At 45.4% G+C, this 17,561-nt stretch overlaps 1 protein-coding gene across 2 annotated transcripts in view; it reads right to left on the bottom strand.

The window, feature by feature from the left end:
• Positions 1-216: 216 nt before the first annotated feature.
• Positions 217-17,561, bottom strand: part of Cmtm4 (CKLF like MARVEL transmembrane domain containing 4) — a 50,954-nt gene continuing 33,609 nt past the window's right edge. For both annotated transcript variants that reach the window (XM_048355422.1, XM_048355421.1), the window contains exons 2-4: positions 9,979-10,155; positions 3,986-4,084; positions 217-3,054 (exon numbers count right to left, since the gene is read on the bottom strand). In XM_048355422.1, coding sequence (XP_048211379.1) covers positions 2,890-3,054; positions 3,986-4,084; positions 9,979-10,155 — 441 coding nt within the window. In that variant the 3' untranslated portion in view covers positions 217-2,889. The remainder of the gene's footprint in view (positions 3,055-3,985; positions 4,085-9,978; positions 10,156-17,561) is intronic.

Below are 17,561 nucleotides of genomic sequence, written 5' to 3'. Positions count from 1 at the left end.
ATGGTGGCTCATGCCTGCAATCCTAGCTATTCAGGAGGCTGCGATCTGAAGATCATGGTTCAAAACCAGCGAGGGCAGTAAAGTCAATATGAGATTCTTATCTCCAATTAACTACCAAAAGGCCAGAAGTGGATCTGTAGCCTAGAGTGCTAGTCTTGATCAAAAAAGCTCAAGTCCCAGGACTCTCTCTCTCTCTCTCTCTCTCTCTCTCACACACACACACACACACACACACACACACACACACACACACACACACACTTTTCCTTCAATTTTCAGAGATCAATTTAAGATCCCAAACCTGGAGACTACATAAGAAAACTCTACAGGTGCCTTGACGTGGCTGCAGATGAGCAGCATGCTTTACTTTTCCTCAGGCCATGCCCTCAGTACACTCAGTACATGCAGAAAGTGTATGGGCCACTTCTGATTCGATGGGAACTAATTAAATAGAACAAGGAAATACATTTACAAAACCCCTGGGTAAGCCTCATATCACAAAGGAATTAAATAGTTACTAGGACATAAATAATGCCAAAGATTTCTATCTCTAAGATGCAAATTAACTCCCGAGTCTGTCTGGGCACAAGGCGGCATGGCTCCCTAGCCTCCCGGGGTACTTGCTGTCTTCATAGACCTCAGAACTCTTCCTTTCAGCTGAAAGCACATCCTCAGGAGGCAGGCATTGTTCCTTTTCACCAGATGAGAAACTGGCTTCGCTGAAGTCATGGGGAAACTCAGGCAACAACCAGCCTAAATAGTTTTTTCTCAGACTCACTTCAAAGGTGGCCTTCTACTGAGGCCAAGTAACATGACTCCCAGAAGATTCCTGATAAAGCTCAGGGTGGTCCTTTAAGTGGGACCCAGCTGACACATGGCCGGGTCTTTGTGAAGTGATTTTGAATGGAATTCTCAAAGGGAGATAAGCCCAATTTTGATCATGCAGACACACTCAACAAATACCAAATAAACATGTGAAATGAACAGATAAAATCCAGATGCCATCATTCCCCCCATATCACCCCATCTAATAGATTCAAAGCTGGGGAAGCACGAGGTGTTCTGACTCAGACAGACATGTGAAGTGGGCTCTACCAGACTCACCGGGCATGGGGCCAGACCCAGACTGCCCTCTGTGGGAGAAGTGGGGAGGGGTAGGAGTTACCACTAGACTAGCTGGATCAACCCCTGAAACCAGACACAAGCTTGGCCATGTGACCTGGGCCACTGCCCCAGACAGGAACCGCAGCAGAACTGGACTGTGCTGGACACTGGGTTTAAGGAGCTGACCTTTGGCCCTGACCACCAGACATGACATCTGCTGGCCGGCAGCCCCTCTTCACTGTTAACTCAGATGCTGTTCTTTCCTGAAGACTGCAGTGCCACACAGGCTCAGGGAGGGATGTGTCACAGGTTCTCCTCCCCAGCCCCTTCTTGACTGTTTAGTCCACGGCACACTGTGGCACTGTGAGTCATCCTGGTACAAGATCCTGCAAGACCTTCCTGCCAACAGTTGTCTTTTCCTCAATAGGACTCAACCCAAAATATCAGAGCTAGAGTGAGATCTGTAAACATAATGGTTTAGAGTGAAAAACCTGACAAATTAAGATCATTTTGCCATAAAAGATAAAATTAGTCTCTAAAACACAAAAACTACAGCATCCTAGAGGCTTATTTAACTCGTTCACCACAAAAATAATTCTCACTTTATCAAGAACCAATCAAAAACCTTAAGTAGGATTTTTCCCCCCAACAGCTTCCAAGATTGATGTTCATGATAACATCCAAAGCAACAGTTAGTGCCTTGGAACGTCCGTGGAAGGACATGCCCTGGTACAAATTCAAGTATGCTCGAATCCTGGACAAGTCTACCCAGCGTCACTTTAGAACTCTTCTCTGGCATTGAGCAAATCAGTTCATATCCATAAAACAGGTGTGTGTGTGTGTGTGTGTGTGTGTGTGTGTTGATTTGTAGTGCACACACACACACACATACATACATACTTCCCATATGTGGTCCAGGAGGCCAGCAGGCTGGCAAGTGCTTTGGCTGGCGGAATGGGGCTGTGTTTCCTTCGTGGCTTTTACCTGAGAAGGTAAAATTGCAGAAACTGCAATTCAGCCTCCAGGTTTAGGGTAGGCAGGAAAACTGGCAAACAAAATGGTCTTCATATCACTGGAAGAGTCTGGGACTCAGGAAGGTGGTTCTTTTGAGGAAGAATCAAGTGATTTCTCAGCAAGGTAGGAGAAAAATGGAGACCCTTCCAAGAGTCAGTATCCCATGGAACTGTCCCCACAGAATACCAGCTTTTTCCTGTCCTTGCAACACACAGACCACACAAAGAGATCCATCACCAAGACCCCCAGAGTCCCATGTGGCCTTCAGGCTGTGCTGACGACCCGGGCACCCCAGGTATGGAAGACAATGAGGGTGGATCCTGGCACACAGACTCAACATCCACCCAGAGCACACTACAGGGACTGCCCAGAAATCAAGGCTGAGACCGTAACAACCCTACACCTTCATGTCCTGACATGCACTTCCCCCTCTTAGCAGCCCATTTGACCCAAAGTTCTGACTCATCACAAATATATATGACAACGTGGCTCTGGGATGAGAGCCAGTGCTCTGGGACAGCTGAGACCTAGAGTGGACGTGGGTGGTCAGTGGGGCTACTGCCCCCACAGCCACCCAGGGCCAGAGGATGCAGGCCTTTCCAGCCACACAGAGTTGCCCACCGGGCCACTATGGACAGCCTTTCCCAAAGTGAATTTTTACCAAAGGGGACAAAATTCAACGGAATCACATGAAGATCTAATGTGCTGAGAGAAAGAAAACTTGATTGAAGGACAGGTGGGCATGTGGTGGAAGCAGGACTCTGGGGGTCCTCACGTGTCCAGGCGCTGGATCTCCGGGCGACTGTCCACATCTCTGGACTCAGTGCGGGCTCGAATGTAGTCATTGGCGCTCTGCTGGCGGATGCTGACTCTCCACTTCTGCACAGCCAGGAAAGTGCTCGCCGCGTAAGCTGCTGTGGCCAAGAAGCCAAATATCTAAAGTACACAGACATCATTAGCCTTGCACACAATCCCAAACCTGATGGCTTCATAGGGACCTGAGCTGTATGACCTCCACCCAGCTGCTCCCATCCTCAGCTCTGATCAATGAGTAGTTATTACTATTGTCTGAGTCTCTAGTCATGTGACCCACAGATAATCCCGCTGACCTGAAAACAGCCTAAGGGGTCTTTTGATACGCTTTAGACTTTGGGGAAAAAAAAAATCACTAAGTGCTTCTGTTATCTCATGTAATTAATGAACTCTGCTCCCAGATGTGAAAAGATACATGAAATATGATGTAGAAAGCATTTTAGAGTCTCACAACCAGTTACAAGGCTGAGAGTCAACTCCCAGCCCCCACAGTTACCTGCTGCCACTCACCTGGGCCACCCCAGTCAGCAGTTCCAGGTGACGAGCGAAAGGGTTTGCATTATGTAGGCAGGCTTAAATAAGCTACCGAGTGGTGCTTATAGAAGAGCCAGATAAAGAGTTTTTAAAAACTTTAAATCCCGAGGCTGGGAAGGTAGCTTAGCAGTCGAGTGCCTACCTAGCATGCATGAAGCCCTGGGTTTGATTCCTCAGCACCACATAAACAGAAAAAGCTGGAAGTGGCGCTGTGGCTCAAGTGATAGAGTGCTAGCTTTGAGAAAAAGGAAGCCAGGGACAGTGCTCAGGCCCTGAGTTCAAGCCCCAGGACTGACAAAAAAAATAAATAAAAGCTTTAAATCCCCCACTAGAGATGGAAAGAATACATGCTCCATACAAGTGGACAGTATACAAAAACACACGGCATGAAGTGTGAGTGCCTTCTATCTGGTCCCCAGCTCCCACACCTCAACCCTATGGCCAGACACGTCAGGGGACAGGCAAGAATGGTCCCAGAAGTGTGAAATCAGCTTGCCCTTTAACCCTTCCAATTGCTTACCACGGCGGCAATCTCTGCTCCGGTCTTGTGGTTTAAAGCAGCCAGTACGATGGAGGCAATAAAGAAAAAGAAAGTGCTGAGTCCCGTATTGACCAAATCCTAAGGAAAAAGATAAAATAAAACCACTTGAAAAGAATGTGCCTAAAAGCAACCAAAGAACTTCCACACTAAGGCCCACAACCAACTCTGGATAGTTCTGAACCTCGGTCTCCACATCACAGGGGCTTTAGTCACACAAAGTAACAGTTTATGATGTTGCTGGGCAAACTGCCACAGCCAAATCCATACCTCTCCCTACCACATCACCAGTCATTGACCTAGACAGCTATCAAAATTGGTAACGTTATTATTTAAGTTGTTACCATTTATAGAATTGTGATTTGTTTATGTACTTAGTTTGTTAGTTACAGTGCCGGTGATGAAACCAGGGCCTCATACATGCTAGGCCAGCACTCTACTGCTAAACTGTACCCCTGGGTCTCTAGTTTCATTTCAAATAGACACTCAAATTTTAACAAAGAAAATAAGCCAGGCACAGGAGCTCAGTCCTGTAATCCTATCTATTGAGGGGGCAGACCAGAGATCAGAAGGACCAAGGTTTGAGGACACCCCAGACAAAAAGTTATTGACATCTTATCTTAATCAAGCTGAGTGTAGTGGTGTATGACTGGAATCCATAAGACCCTATCCAGAAAAAAAAATAAAGCAAAGAAGAACTGGCAGTGTGGATCAAGTGGTAGAATGCCCTCCTACAAACACAGAGCCCTGAGTTGAAACCCCAGCACCACCAAAAACAAAAGAAAGAGAAAATACTGACATCTGGATATGAACCAAGCTCCCCAAGAATCCAAATGAATGGAAATCGGGGCAGTCCCTCTGCTTTCCTCAGCACCATGCGTGACACTTAAAGCACACTACTTTCCAAGAGCATACTTTTTCTGTTTCAAGCTTCCTGCCCCCAGAGTGGTTCTGGGGTTAAACAGAACCACACAGATAACAAGCCCAGCACAACGCCTGGCCCAGCTGGAGCGTTTTACATGTTCATAGGCACTTTCTGTTCTGGGTACTGTGGTACTGAGGCTTGAACACATTCTCCCTTAGGTTTTTCACTCGTGGCTGACACCCTACACTTGAGACATACTTCAAGTTCTAGCTTTTTGCTGGTTAGAGTTAAGTCTCTTGGACTTGTCTGCCCTGGCTGGCTCTGAACCATGATGCTCAGATCTCGGCCTCCTGAGTAGCTGGAATGATGGGTGTGAGCCACGCGGCACCCAGCTAGCCCCTTCTATTCATGCACTGGTTTCCAGGTTGAGTCTCACTTTGTACCTGGGCTGCAATCCACTTGTGCTTCCCTGTGTCACTGGGATGACAGGCTCACACCACTGCACCCAGCCATTGTGCTTTCCCCCATAGCTGAGATAAAAGGTGCACACCACCTTGTCAAGCCATTGGTTAAGACAGTCTCACAAACTTTTATGCCCTGGCGGCCTTGTACCTCAAGTCCCTATCTCTGCCTACAAGTAACTAGAACTATAGGTTTGTGATAAAAATCATCACATTTATGGCACATACACACACGCACACACACACACACCCATATCACACTCACTAGCAGTCGTTCCTCATTCACATCCCAATCGTAGGCAACCACTAACCTGTACTTCTGTCTCTGGATTTTCCTATATTTGGATATCTCATAGAAACAGACTGACATATAGTATGTGATTTGTACCTGGCTTATTTTGTTTAGCAAAATAATCCTACAATTCATCCTACTTTTTGTTTATTACGAATTTAGCAAGCCAGGTGCTGGTGGCTTACGCCTGTAATCCTAGCTGCTTAGGAGGCTGAGATCTGAGGATGGCAGTTCAAAGCCAGCCCAGACAGGAAAGTCCCCATGAAACTCTTAACGTCAATTAATCACTCAAAAACCAGAGGTGGAGCTGTGGCTCAGTGTGGCAGAGTGCTAGCCTTGAGCTTTTATTTGAACGTATGTTGGCATTTCTTTTGAGTCATCACAGATTTTTTAAATACCTATGTTTTAGTCTTTCTACATTTACTACTTGCACAATTAATTAAAAGGCTCAAGACTGCGATACTAAAAAGTGAGTTCAATTAAAGTGAGTTTCCCAAGCTGTTGACTCATCCTTCATATTAGGGGCATCCCTTGGTGTATCATCAAGGGAAGACTGTGTCTAAATGTTTCCTTTGATGGGACATGTACTCTCTAGTTTGTCACAGTCCTCCCCACTCCCTACAGTCTCACACAGCCACTTTATGTCATCTGTCTGGTTCCTGAAAGGTTACTGGCCTTCCTTATGCTAGGAGATGAAGAGGAATGTCAAGACTAGGAGCGAGGCAATCATCCATCCCATTGTTCCCATTTGTAAACACATGCTTTTGCTCTTGCTTTGAATAACACACCACTGTAAGCACAGGTGTGTACCTAGGCAACCCAGTAGCAGATCAACACCACCTGACCTAGCGAACACTACTCTTGAAAAATTGTACTAGTAGCTCTATAAAGCACCACAAATCAGCTAACTTAAGCAGGGGACCACCCTCTCTGTCCCAGACTCCTAGCCCCCATCTCCTTTCTTACCTGTTTGCGTCACATGCCTGGCCCTGGTGAATCCTAGCAAACCCTGACTCTGTTCCAGGTATAAAGAATGGTCTTATCCTACAACCAGGCCCCTGCTTCCATACTCTGTGCCAAGAAGTCACTTTGTATACCTCGAGGCCCCTCTGGAGCCTGGCATTTCCTGAGTGTCCTGCCCCACTCCAGTCTGCCACTGAGGCAGCCACCTCCTCACCAGTCATCCTAGCCTGGTGAGGACTCAGCTCCCCTGAAGAGGAGCTTGCAGCCTGAACTCTACTTCTGTTCCCCAAACCTGGCATGAAGCAGGTGTCAATGCTCGCGGAATGATCTAGAATGAGAGTCTTGTGCACTGGATCCACTGTAGGCCATCACAGACCAATGCACATTGGTGGCTCTAATTAATCAGCAAAATACCAGGCTGGAGGTCTCGTTCAAATAGTAGAGAACTAGCGCTGTGAGCAAGAAAGCCAAGTGAGAATGTGTAAAGCATTGAGTTCAAGCCCTAATGCCAGTGTGAGTGTGCACACATGTGTGCACACAAAGCTATAAATTTGATCAAATTATTGAAATTTCTTGAGTCATAGAAGCATTTTGCTTATTCATAGAAAGCCCTGAAGTTTGCTTGTTTTTTTGAGACAGGGTTTATATTGCCCAGGCTGGTCTCAAACACCTGGCCTCAAAAGATCCTTCTATCTTCATCTCTCAAGCAGCTGGGATCACCAACATCTGTCCCCATGGCTGGCTAATTAGGCTTCAAGTTCAAGCTAATGAGGCCACTGCCATTCTTGGTGGGGAAGAGGTGATAGTTTCATCAAGGTTGGGTGATAGCCAGAAAAAGCAACTGGTTGGAACTTTTAGTTCTTCCCCTAAATACTGAGTTCAGTCACCCAGAGACTGAAGATTTGACCAATTAATTGTGCCTACCTAAGGAAATCACACTTTCAAAAATACCCTAAACCAGTTTGGGAGCTCCTTCATTGGCAGGTACACACAAATGCTGGGAAGGTGACTCACTGGGACCTCCGCGGGGACAGAAGCTCCTGCACACTTGGGCCCTTAAAAACCTCATCCTGTTCACCTCTTCCATTTGGCTACCCACAACCTGTATGCTTTTAACAAACCAGAATTGCAAAGAAATCATTTTCCTGAGTTTTGTGAGCCATTGTAGAAAATTACGGGGCCTGAGAAGGGCTTGTGTAAACCCAAATCTGTAGTGAGCTGGGCAGATGTGGCTGCGCACCCCAGCTGAAACTGTTATCTGAAGCAAGGCAGTCTGGTGAGCTGAGCCCTCCACCTGTGGATCTGGCTGTGCTAACTGTGGGAGCTGGTATCCAAGATGAATGAAGTACTGAACACCTAATTGTTGTTGAAGAGTTAAGGACTGCTTGGGCTGGCATAGGTATTTGAGGTCAGGGGAAAAAGTCATGGCCAAGGGCTCGGGGCTCCACAAGCAGCCACTCTGAGTGACTCCAAACCTTTCTTAACTCACTGAGACAGGAGCCTGGATTCAAAGATAGAATCTAGGCAAGGAGCCAGAACCATAGTGGCCACTGAGAAGGAACACCCAAGGAAGAAGGAAGCCAGGAACAGGTGTCATATAGGAAAGAGCAGAAAGTCTGGCCAGGGGGATGGAGCATCCCAGAGAAGTCAGGGCCAGTGGGGTGAGGAGGCCCTGAGCAGCTGGAGGATCCAGAACACGGGGGCTTTGAATGATGGAGTGGGGACAGAAGCCAGATGGGCAAGGTTAGGAGGGTGTTTGGGGAAGCGGAAGTTGTCTTTGGAAATAACTCAGAGACTATCCAAGTTCCTGCCCTAGGTGGTGGCTACACACTCATTGTAATTCTTCATTATAATGCACACTAACTTTCACAATTTTCTTAATGGTTAAAGATTAGAAGAGCAACTAGGCTAGAGGGAAGTAGTGAAAGCAGGCAGGTGCAGACCTCCTCTTTAGGAAGATTTAGATGAGCAGGCCTTGGCTCTGGTGGCAGCTGAGAAGAGCAGAAGCCACTGACAGGCTTGAGGTAGAGGGTCAGACATCCATAAACAGGATGGGCCAGGTGAGCAAGGGCTGGAAGAAGGGAGGAATGGGGATGAGTAGAAAGCCTGACACTAATGGGGATAAAGAGGGTGGAACATGTCAGTATGTGAGCTCCTAGAGTACAGAGGAAAACACCACAGAACAAATCCCTCAAATGTGGGATTTGTTAACATTAGAATCTCTCAGAGGGCTAGAGGCATTGGTTAGAGCAGTATAGGGCCTGCCTGCCTTAAAAGCATATGGTCCTGAGTTCAAATGCCAGTACTGTCAAAAAAATAAATAAAAATAAATCTCAAGGAGAGCTCAATCTAAGGGCATAACTCAAATAATGAAGCACTTGTCTAGCAAGTGTAAGGCCCTAGGTCCAATCCCCAGTACGAAAGAAAATAATAAATAATCTGGGAGCAAAGCCAAGGTCATCTTATTCACTGGTATCCCAGTTGCCTGGAGTTACTAAGGCCCACTCAATAAATACTCGCTGAGGAAGGGACTGGAGCTGAAGAGTGAATGTAAGTTCAGGAAAGGGGCTTGAGACTGACTGGCTCTGAGATTCCCATGGCAACTGACCATGTGTCCAAACAGGGCTAAGAACTCAAACCACAGAGAGAAGGAAGCATGCCTTTCTTTCTTTTTTTCTGGTCAGTCATGGTGCTTGAGTTCAGGTCCTAGGCACTGTCCCTGAGCTTTTTCACTCAGGCTAGTGCTCTATCACTTTCAGCCACCATGCCACTTCTGGTGGTTAATTGGAGGTAAGAGTCTCGTGAATTTTTCTGCTCAGGCTGGCTTTGAACTGCGATCCTCAGATCTCAGCCTCCTGGGTAACTTGGATTACAGGTGTGAGCCACCAGCACTTAGGAGAAGCATACCTTTCTACCAAAGACGTTTTGAGCAAAGCACCCATGCCTCTCCCAGCTGCTCCAGATTCATACTTACTTCTAAGTTTTGCAAGTCATGGATATTTTCATTCATACTTTCAATTCCTCCAAAATCAATATTTTTTATAAATAGCCTTTTTTGTGTTTAGTCTAAAAAGTATGCAAATGTATTAATGCCATTTTCTTTCCCATATTTTGCAAATACCCAGCCCATCTTCTCCGATGATCATCAAGTAGAAATGACATCTTTAAAAGAGCCTAGATGATTTTCCTACAGTGTTCCTACAATGGGTTAGGATTTAATTTATGCTGTAGTTTTCGTTAACTCAGTAAAGAAATCTTACAATTTCACAGATCAGCTGTAATGATATTTAAATATGAAAATAAACTAAAACAAACATGACGTGGAGAGGTTCCAACTCTCTCTTGACTCCAAGCAGCCTCAATCCTCTGGCAGTCGGTGGTGGCCTGTACTCACTGTCAGGTTCCAGTTGATCTGGGGGATCCTCATGTGAAGGTTGAGGCTGAACAAAACCAGCAAGACTCCAGTCACCACAAATGCGCTGCAGCTTACAAACTCGAAAAAGTAGAGGCCTTCGCACGGGGAGCACTCCATGATGGTCTCAATGCAGATGAACGCAATTAGGGACAAAATCTAGGAAGAAAATTGGAAACGTACATGTATGTGTATATTTAGTACGTATTTGTGGACATACATGCCTATCATGTTGAAGCAAAACAATAGCCTCGGAATTCTCTGGGGATTGCAATATGACTGTCAGAAATATGACCTGCTTCAATTCTTAGGTAAGAAAGGTAGAGAGATCTGAATAAAAGGATCAAATTCCTTAGCTAGGCGTTGGTGGCTCATCTGTAACCCTAGTTACTCAGAAGGCTGAGATGTGAAGGACAGCAGTTCAGTTCAAAGCCAGCCTGAGCAGAAAGTCTAAGACTCCATCTCCAGTTAACCAACAAAATGCTGGATTGGAGGTGTGTCTCAAGTAGTAGAATGCTAGCCCTGGGTAAGAAAGCTAAATAAGAATACAAAGCCCTGAGTCAAGCGCTAGTACCCAGCACGAATGTGTGTATGTATGCATACACACACACACACACACACACACACACACACACACACAGCCAAAATGATCAAATTCCTAATGTAAACTTGGGAAGGCCCCACTACTGCACTGCAATCAGCCTAGTATGGGAGGGCCCTGGGAGGGAACAGCTGGCCCTCAGGGAGAAGCAGAAAAACACTTCCGTGATGTTTAAGTTTTTCCTCTGCCACCATACTTCCTAAACTGCCTATCCTTGTTGATCATCTCTACCCCAGTTCTGCCACACACCAAAAGGGTGGAATCCTATGCTATCTCAATGCTCCTTGGGAGGCTCATGCTGGGCTGACACAGGCTAAATTATGGCATTGAAATGGCTTGAAAAGAATGACTGACACACCCCTTCCACCATATGCTTTTCAAAGTGTATCACCGGATTTCATCACAGGAAGATGGACTGGCAATTCATAAAAAGCAAAAAAATTAAATTAACCAATGATAGAATCAATTCCTTTCTGAAAGACCAGAGTAACATTCTAAGCAGAGTTTAGAGAAGATAAAGTCAGACAGAACCAAGGGAAGTTACCAAGAGAACTTATAGAGGGAGGAGAAGGCAGCCCAAGGCTGTGGTAATATCCCTAGGACCAACAGAAGGTCATGTGGTTCTAGGGCCATTGGTCCCTTGGTCTCCTGGCCTCTGTTTGGATCTCCTCTCTAAGCCACTCAGGGAGTAACCCTAACCCCAGAGGTCAAGGAAGCAGAAGCAGGGAGTCTGGTCCTAAGAGGTAAGGCCATGCGCGTGCGTGCATGCGTGCGTGTGTGTGTGTGTGTGTGTAATGTAGAAGCAGCTTGCCCATCAGACCTGGAATCTGCTTTCTGACCAAGGCTCCAGATGACTAATGTGGAGAAACAGCCAAGGCTGTTTCTGGGGCTCTCTCCTCCTTCCTTTCTCCTCCTCCTCCCTCCTGAAATTCCACTCACACTTTCAGTGTTCCTCTCGGTGGGCCACTTCACAGGGCAGTCATTTTATTCCACCTTCCCCCAGAGGCCTGTCCTCTACTTACACAGTCCATCCCTCTGCCTCCTGGGCATGTGAGAGCAGGGTTAGGCTGCCTCTCTTGACTCCTAAGGTATCACACACAATAACTCAATGTAGAGTTGGCAAACGGCACAGTGGGCCACAACAGCCCCATATCTGCCATTCCTGACAAACTTGTCAAGTTGTCTGCCAGCAGAGGGCTGCTTTTCCACTATCCATACTTCTAGGCAACATATCTTTCCTTTTTTTTTTTTTTTTTTTGCCAGTCCTGGGCCTTGGACTCAGGGCCTGAGCACTGTCCCTGGCTTCTCTTTGCTCAAGGCTAGCACTCTACCACTTGAGCCACAGCGCCATGTCTGGCCATTTTCTATATATGTGGTGCTGGGGAATCGAACCTAGGGCTTCATGTATACGAGTCAGGCACTCTTGCCACTAGGCCATATTTCCAGCCACATATCTTTCCTAACCTCCCTGGTATGCTCACCTTTCTGTTCTTAACACATAACATACATTTCTGATTGCTCAAAGGATACAAAGTTTCAGTTGGGTAGAAGAATTAGTTCAAGAGCTCTATTGTACAATATGATGGCCATAGTTTTTGTTTTGTTTTGTTTTTTGCCAGTCCTGGGGCTTGAACTCAGGGCCTGAGCACTCTCCCTGGCTTCTTTTTGCTCAGGGCCAGCACTCTATCACTTAAGCCACAGCGCCACTTCCGGCTTTTTCCATATATGTGGTGCTGAGGAATAGAACCCAGGGCTTCATGTATACGAGGTAAGCACTTTACCACTAGGCCATTCCCAGCCCTACGATGGCCATAGTTCTTATAATAGTGGATCAGATGTTAAAAATGAATAAGAAGCAGAGCTTAATTCTTCTTACTAAAACAAAAAATTAGTGAGGCAATGTGCAAGCTGGAGCCATTCCACAATACCTACATATTTTAAAACATCATGTTGTACCCAATAAACATATACAGCTTTTATCTTTCCATTAGAAAATAAAAGATATGGTCTCTGAACACATACTTTGTACTTTTCCTAATGCTTCTCCTTATAATTCTCCACAGAACTATAGACCTTAATCCGCTCTCTAAATTACATGCCTAACTTGCAATCTATTCACAGAAGAATCAGTTCATATAAGGGAAACTCCTAAACTACTTTTTCTTTTTTCACTCCTGTAATCGGATCTACTAATCTTGGGCAAGAAATAACACACTGTACTGATGAGTTACAAATGTTTCTGGTATGTTAACTTCAACCATATTTGTGAGGAAAGGTAACACCTACATTTTTAAATGTTAAAATGAAAACAGCTTCAAGAATATGCAAATATGATAGGCCACTCCTTACTGCCCTGAACAAGATTTTTTTAAATCCCTGCTTGCTAGTTCAGAGTTGTTTGTTTTTTAAATTAAATAAAGGCAAGGATAAGGGACCAAGGAGAAAGATTAAAGGCAGGGCAGGCAAATGAAGCAGAAGCAGGCAGGATGCAGAAACTCTGAAATGGACTGGGATGGTGCTGTAGGAAGTAAAGGAGACTCTCAGGAGGAACGGCAGGTGAAAGGTAGGGGATCAAGCAGCCAGGCCCTGAGCAGGGGGCACAGTGCACATGAAGGAGGCTTTCAGGAGGGGAGGCTAAATCCATATGTTCAAGGCCAGGCAGGTTGAGTCAAAGGAAGCATGAGGAAAGCACTTAGAGTACAAAGTGATTGGATCTTGCAACTCCTTTGTACAATTACATAAATAAAATAAAATAAATAGCCATCAGCTATTGTAGGGAGAAAAGAGCATCGGAGATTGGTCTGCTCCAGGCCTCTGCAAAACACCAAAGACGAAGGGTGGGGGGGAGTGGAGCATGAACTAGGTGGGGGAAGCACATATGGTGACAGGGTTAAATTCTTGGCCTATGTTGAAGAGCCCCTAGCTCTTGCTGCCAGATAACAGGATGTGAGGGGACGAGGAGAGGTAAATGTGAGTCTAGGTCTAGGTCTCCCCAACCAAGCAAAGGGAAGAATGGCATTGCCACCCTGAGATGAGGAAGCCTGAGAGGGAGCTGGTTTGCAGAGAGAGGGAATCTCAGAATCTGTTTACAACTTGGCTAAGGATGAAGCAGAAGGATAGAGTTCAAGGCCAGCCTGGGCTACACAGGAAAACCCTTTTCAATCAATCAAATAAAATAAAAATTTCAGTTCACCAGCTACAAAGTTAGTGTGCCACCTTCTAGGATGGCCTTACCCCTGCAGGCCTCCCAGGTATTCGCATCCGGTGACACAATGGATATGGCTCACCTGTTATCTGATTTAACTGGCTCAGTCAGAAAAATCCGTGTGATTTCTGCCTTGCTCTCTGCCTCTCTAGGAGTGAGCCTTTGTAAGAGCAGGTCCGCCTGCCTTCAGTTGACACAGCCCTTACTGTGACCACATGAGAGAGCTAGGGCAAAGCCACTCTGGAATTTCAAACCCCTAAAAGCAAAATAATAAAAGGATTTTGGCTGGAAGCTAGTGGCTCAAACTTGTAATCCTCATTATTCAGGAAGATGAGATCTGAGGATGATGTTTTGAAGCCAGCCCTGGAAGAAAGTCGGTGTGAGACTCTTATTTCCAATTAACTAGCAAAAAGCTGGAAGTAGAGCTGTGATTCAAGTGGCAGAGTACCAGCCTAGAGCAAAAAATCCAAGTGAATGCACAGGGCCTGAATTTAAGCACCTACTGGTGTATTAATGGTAGTGGTGGTAGTAGTAGTAGTAGCAGCAGCAGCAGCAGCAGCAGCAACAGCAGCAGCAGCAACAGCAGCAGCAGCAACAGCAATCAGGCCCTGATGGCTCACACCTAATCCTAGCTACTCAGGAGGCTGAGATCCTCGGATCTCAGGTCAAAGCCAGCCCAAGAATGAATGTCTGTGAGACTCTTTATGTCCAACTGACCACCACAAAGCCAAAAGTGTAGCTGGGGCTCAAGTGGTAGAGTGCTAGCCTTGGGCAACAAAAGCTCAGGGACAGTGCCCAGGCCCTGACTTGAAGCCTCAGGACTGGCACAAAAGAAAATAATAATAATAGTAGTAGATTATTACTTTACTCCACTGGGGTAATTATGTAGCAATAGATAATACATTGGAGGGCCCTGTTCATATAGTTACTAATAGTAGTAAGAAGTACCTATTACTCATTACTTAGGGACAAATCAAACACTATACAGGCAGAAGTGGAGCCGTGTGTGGCTCAAGTAGTACAGCATTAGCCTTGAGCAGAAAAGCTCAAAGATAGCACCCAAGTCCTGAGTTCAAGCCCCAGGACTGGTACACACACAAAAAATATAAGGCATTTTTTCATTTTTTACTATGCAATCTCTCAATATAACTCTTATTTTACACAAGGAAAGAGATGATATAAACAGGTATCAAGAGGCAAAGACAAGGTTTCTAGTGAAGTGAAATCTAATTATCACTAATTATCACATTTACCTACAAGGAAAAAGAAAACAAGAACAAAAACACAAATTGTACTGAAAACTGACAACTTTAAGGCAACCAAGGAGTCAAAAGTAATTGAACTGACAGCAACTTTGCAGAACTCTGACCTGGGCACTGTCCCTGAGCTTTTCAGCTCAAGGCTAGGGCTCTACCACTTTGAGCCACAGCACCACTTCTGGTTTTCTGGTGGTTAATTGGAGATAAGAGTCTCACAGACTTTGCTGTGCAGGCTGGTTTTTGAATTATGATTCTCAGATCTCAGCCTTCTGTATAGCTAGGATTACAGGTGTGAGCCACCAGTGCCCGGCCTGAGTGGGTCATTCTTCAGCTTGGCAGGTGCAGAGCTTCAGTGGAGAATCACCCTGTCATCGACACACAATGGACATTGTCTTTCAGGGATGTGCTCACTAATGGAGCATGTGGAACCATGAATCACTCTATACTTCCTCTTTCTTGGTGGGAATCATGTGAAACAGCTCTAGGGTTTGTAGGGCACAACATAGTAGCAGTACTACAAACAGCAAGTCCAATATAGAAGGCTGCAGTTTTGTGTGTCAACATTTCAGATCACACCTTGGTATCCCTGTCAGATTTTGAACAAAGTCTGATAATCCCAGATAAAATGGCACAAAAAACTGCTTCCAACTCACTGGAACAGCCTAAAAAAGCATTCCAGTGACAGACTCCTACACAGACTCATCAATAAACTTGTATCTAATAAATACAAGAGCCCCTCCCCACCACACACTCACACATGCACACACTCACACATGCACACACATGCACACACTCATGCACACACACACACTGCTAGTCACACACTGCTAGTCAAGCCCAGAACTTTGCTCATACTAGGCCAAGTGCCTTACCACTGAGCTATACCCTAGCTAGCCCTTAGAAGAGCATATGGATATGATAACAAAGCTACTCGACATAATAATAGCAACCTAAAATTCTGAATTATTCTTATGTAATAAACCTAAATTTCATATTGACTTTGTATACTTTTGCAGAATTACTGATCACAATAAAGTTCAAATATGGGGCTAGGAATGTGGCTTAGTGATAGAGTGCTTGCCTAGCATGCATGAAGCCCTTGGTTTGATTCCTCAGTACCACATAAACAGGAAATGCCGGAAGTGATGCTGTGGCTCAAGAGTGGTAGAGTGCTAGCCTTGGTCAAAAGAAGCTCAGGGACAGTGCCCCAATCCCTGAGTTCAAACCCCAGGACTGGGGGGAAAAAAAGTAAGTTCAAATATAACAAGAAGTTCTTAGTGGAGTCCAAAACAAAAACAGAAAGAAAAAAATAAGTTTAAAACTTGTAACTTGGGTGCTTCTCATTTTAAATAAACATTCACTACGGGACAGGTTTTTAAATGTATATACTTTATTCTTAAAGTAGGCATCCAAAATCTTATGAATCTCAAGACCCCCCAAAACATGATCTGCTTCTGGGTTTCGGCAATGAAATGTGAGCAGGTGAAATGCCTGGTTCTGTGGGAGCAGTCTTTAGGAACTACAAGCAATCTCACCATGTTCTTGCCCCAACCCCAACAGCCAGCAATGCTTCAGAACACTGGGGATGAGGATAAATGACAAACACATAAACACACCCACTGGACTTCCAATAAGGGCAAAATTATTTTCATTAACAGGCTTCCTTCCTCCCTCCCTCCCTCCCTCTTTTCTTTCTTTATTTGGTGTGTCACCCTGAGTCTTGAACTGAGGGCCTGGGAGCTGTTTTGCTCAAGGCCAGTGTTCTATTACTTGAGCCATAGCCCCACTTCTGACTTTTTTGATGGTTAAATGGAGCCAAAAGTCTTATAGACTTTTCTCCTTGGGCTGGTGCCAAACCATGATCCTCAGATCTCAGCCTTCTGAGTAGCTAGGATTACAGACCTGAGCCACCAGTACCTAGACAACTTACCAGACTCTTAAGAATTACTAAGTACTTTACTGTATACAGGCACCTCCCATACTGGTGATGAGATCACTGACAGCCCCACACAAAGTGAACTCACAATCCTTGTCATAACTGTTAGTACCTAGCAGGAGAGCCACCGTTAAACACACTATTGCACATCTACATACAGGAAGAAACCAAAGGCCGAGCAATGGGCAGGATATATGTGCTGATAGGGAAGGATGGCCAGGTGTTACTTAGGAAAAGAACTGAGGTGCTTGGTTGCCAATGGAGCACCCTTCTGCACAGAAGTAAATTTTGCCTTGCTGAGGAAAAACAAACAAACAACAACAACAACAACAACAACAACAAAACACACCAAGCATCTAGGCATTGGTGGCTCACGCCTGTAACCCTAGATATTCAAGAGGACCAGATCTGAGAACTGCAGTTCAAAGCCAGCCGAGGCAGGAAAGTATGTGAGACTCTAATAAACTACTCAAAAACAAACAAACAAAAACAGGAGTGGAGCTGTGGCTCAAGTGATAGAGTGCTAGCCTTGAACAAAAAAGCTCAGGGAGAGCACTCAGACCC

This window comes from Perognathus longimembris, chromosome 10, assembly GCF_023159225.1.
Source record: "Perognathus longimembris pacificus isolate PPM17 chromosome 10, ASM2315922v1, whole genome shotgun sequence".
In the NCBI taxonomy this organism is placed as follows: Eukaryota; Metazoa; Chordata; class Mammalia; order Rodentia; family Heteromyidae; genus Perognathus; species Perognathus longimembris.
The sequence above is the reverse complement of the archived record's forward strand: the minus strand, read 5'-3'. Positions and strand labels throughout refer to the sequence as shown.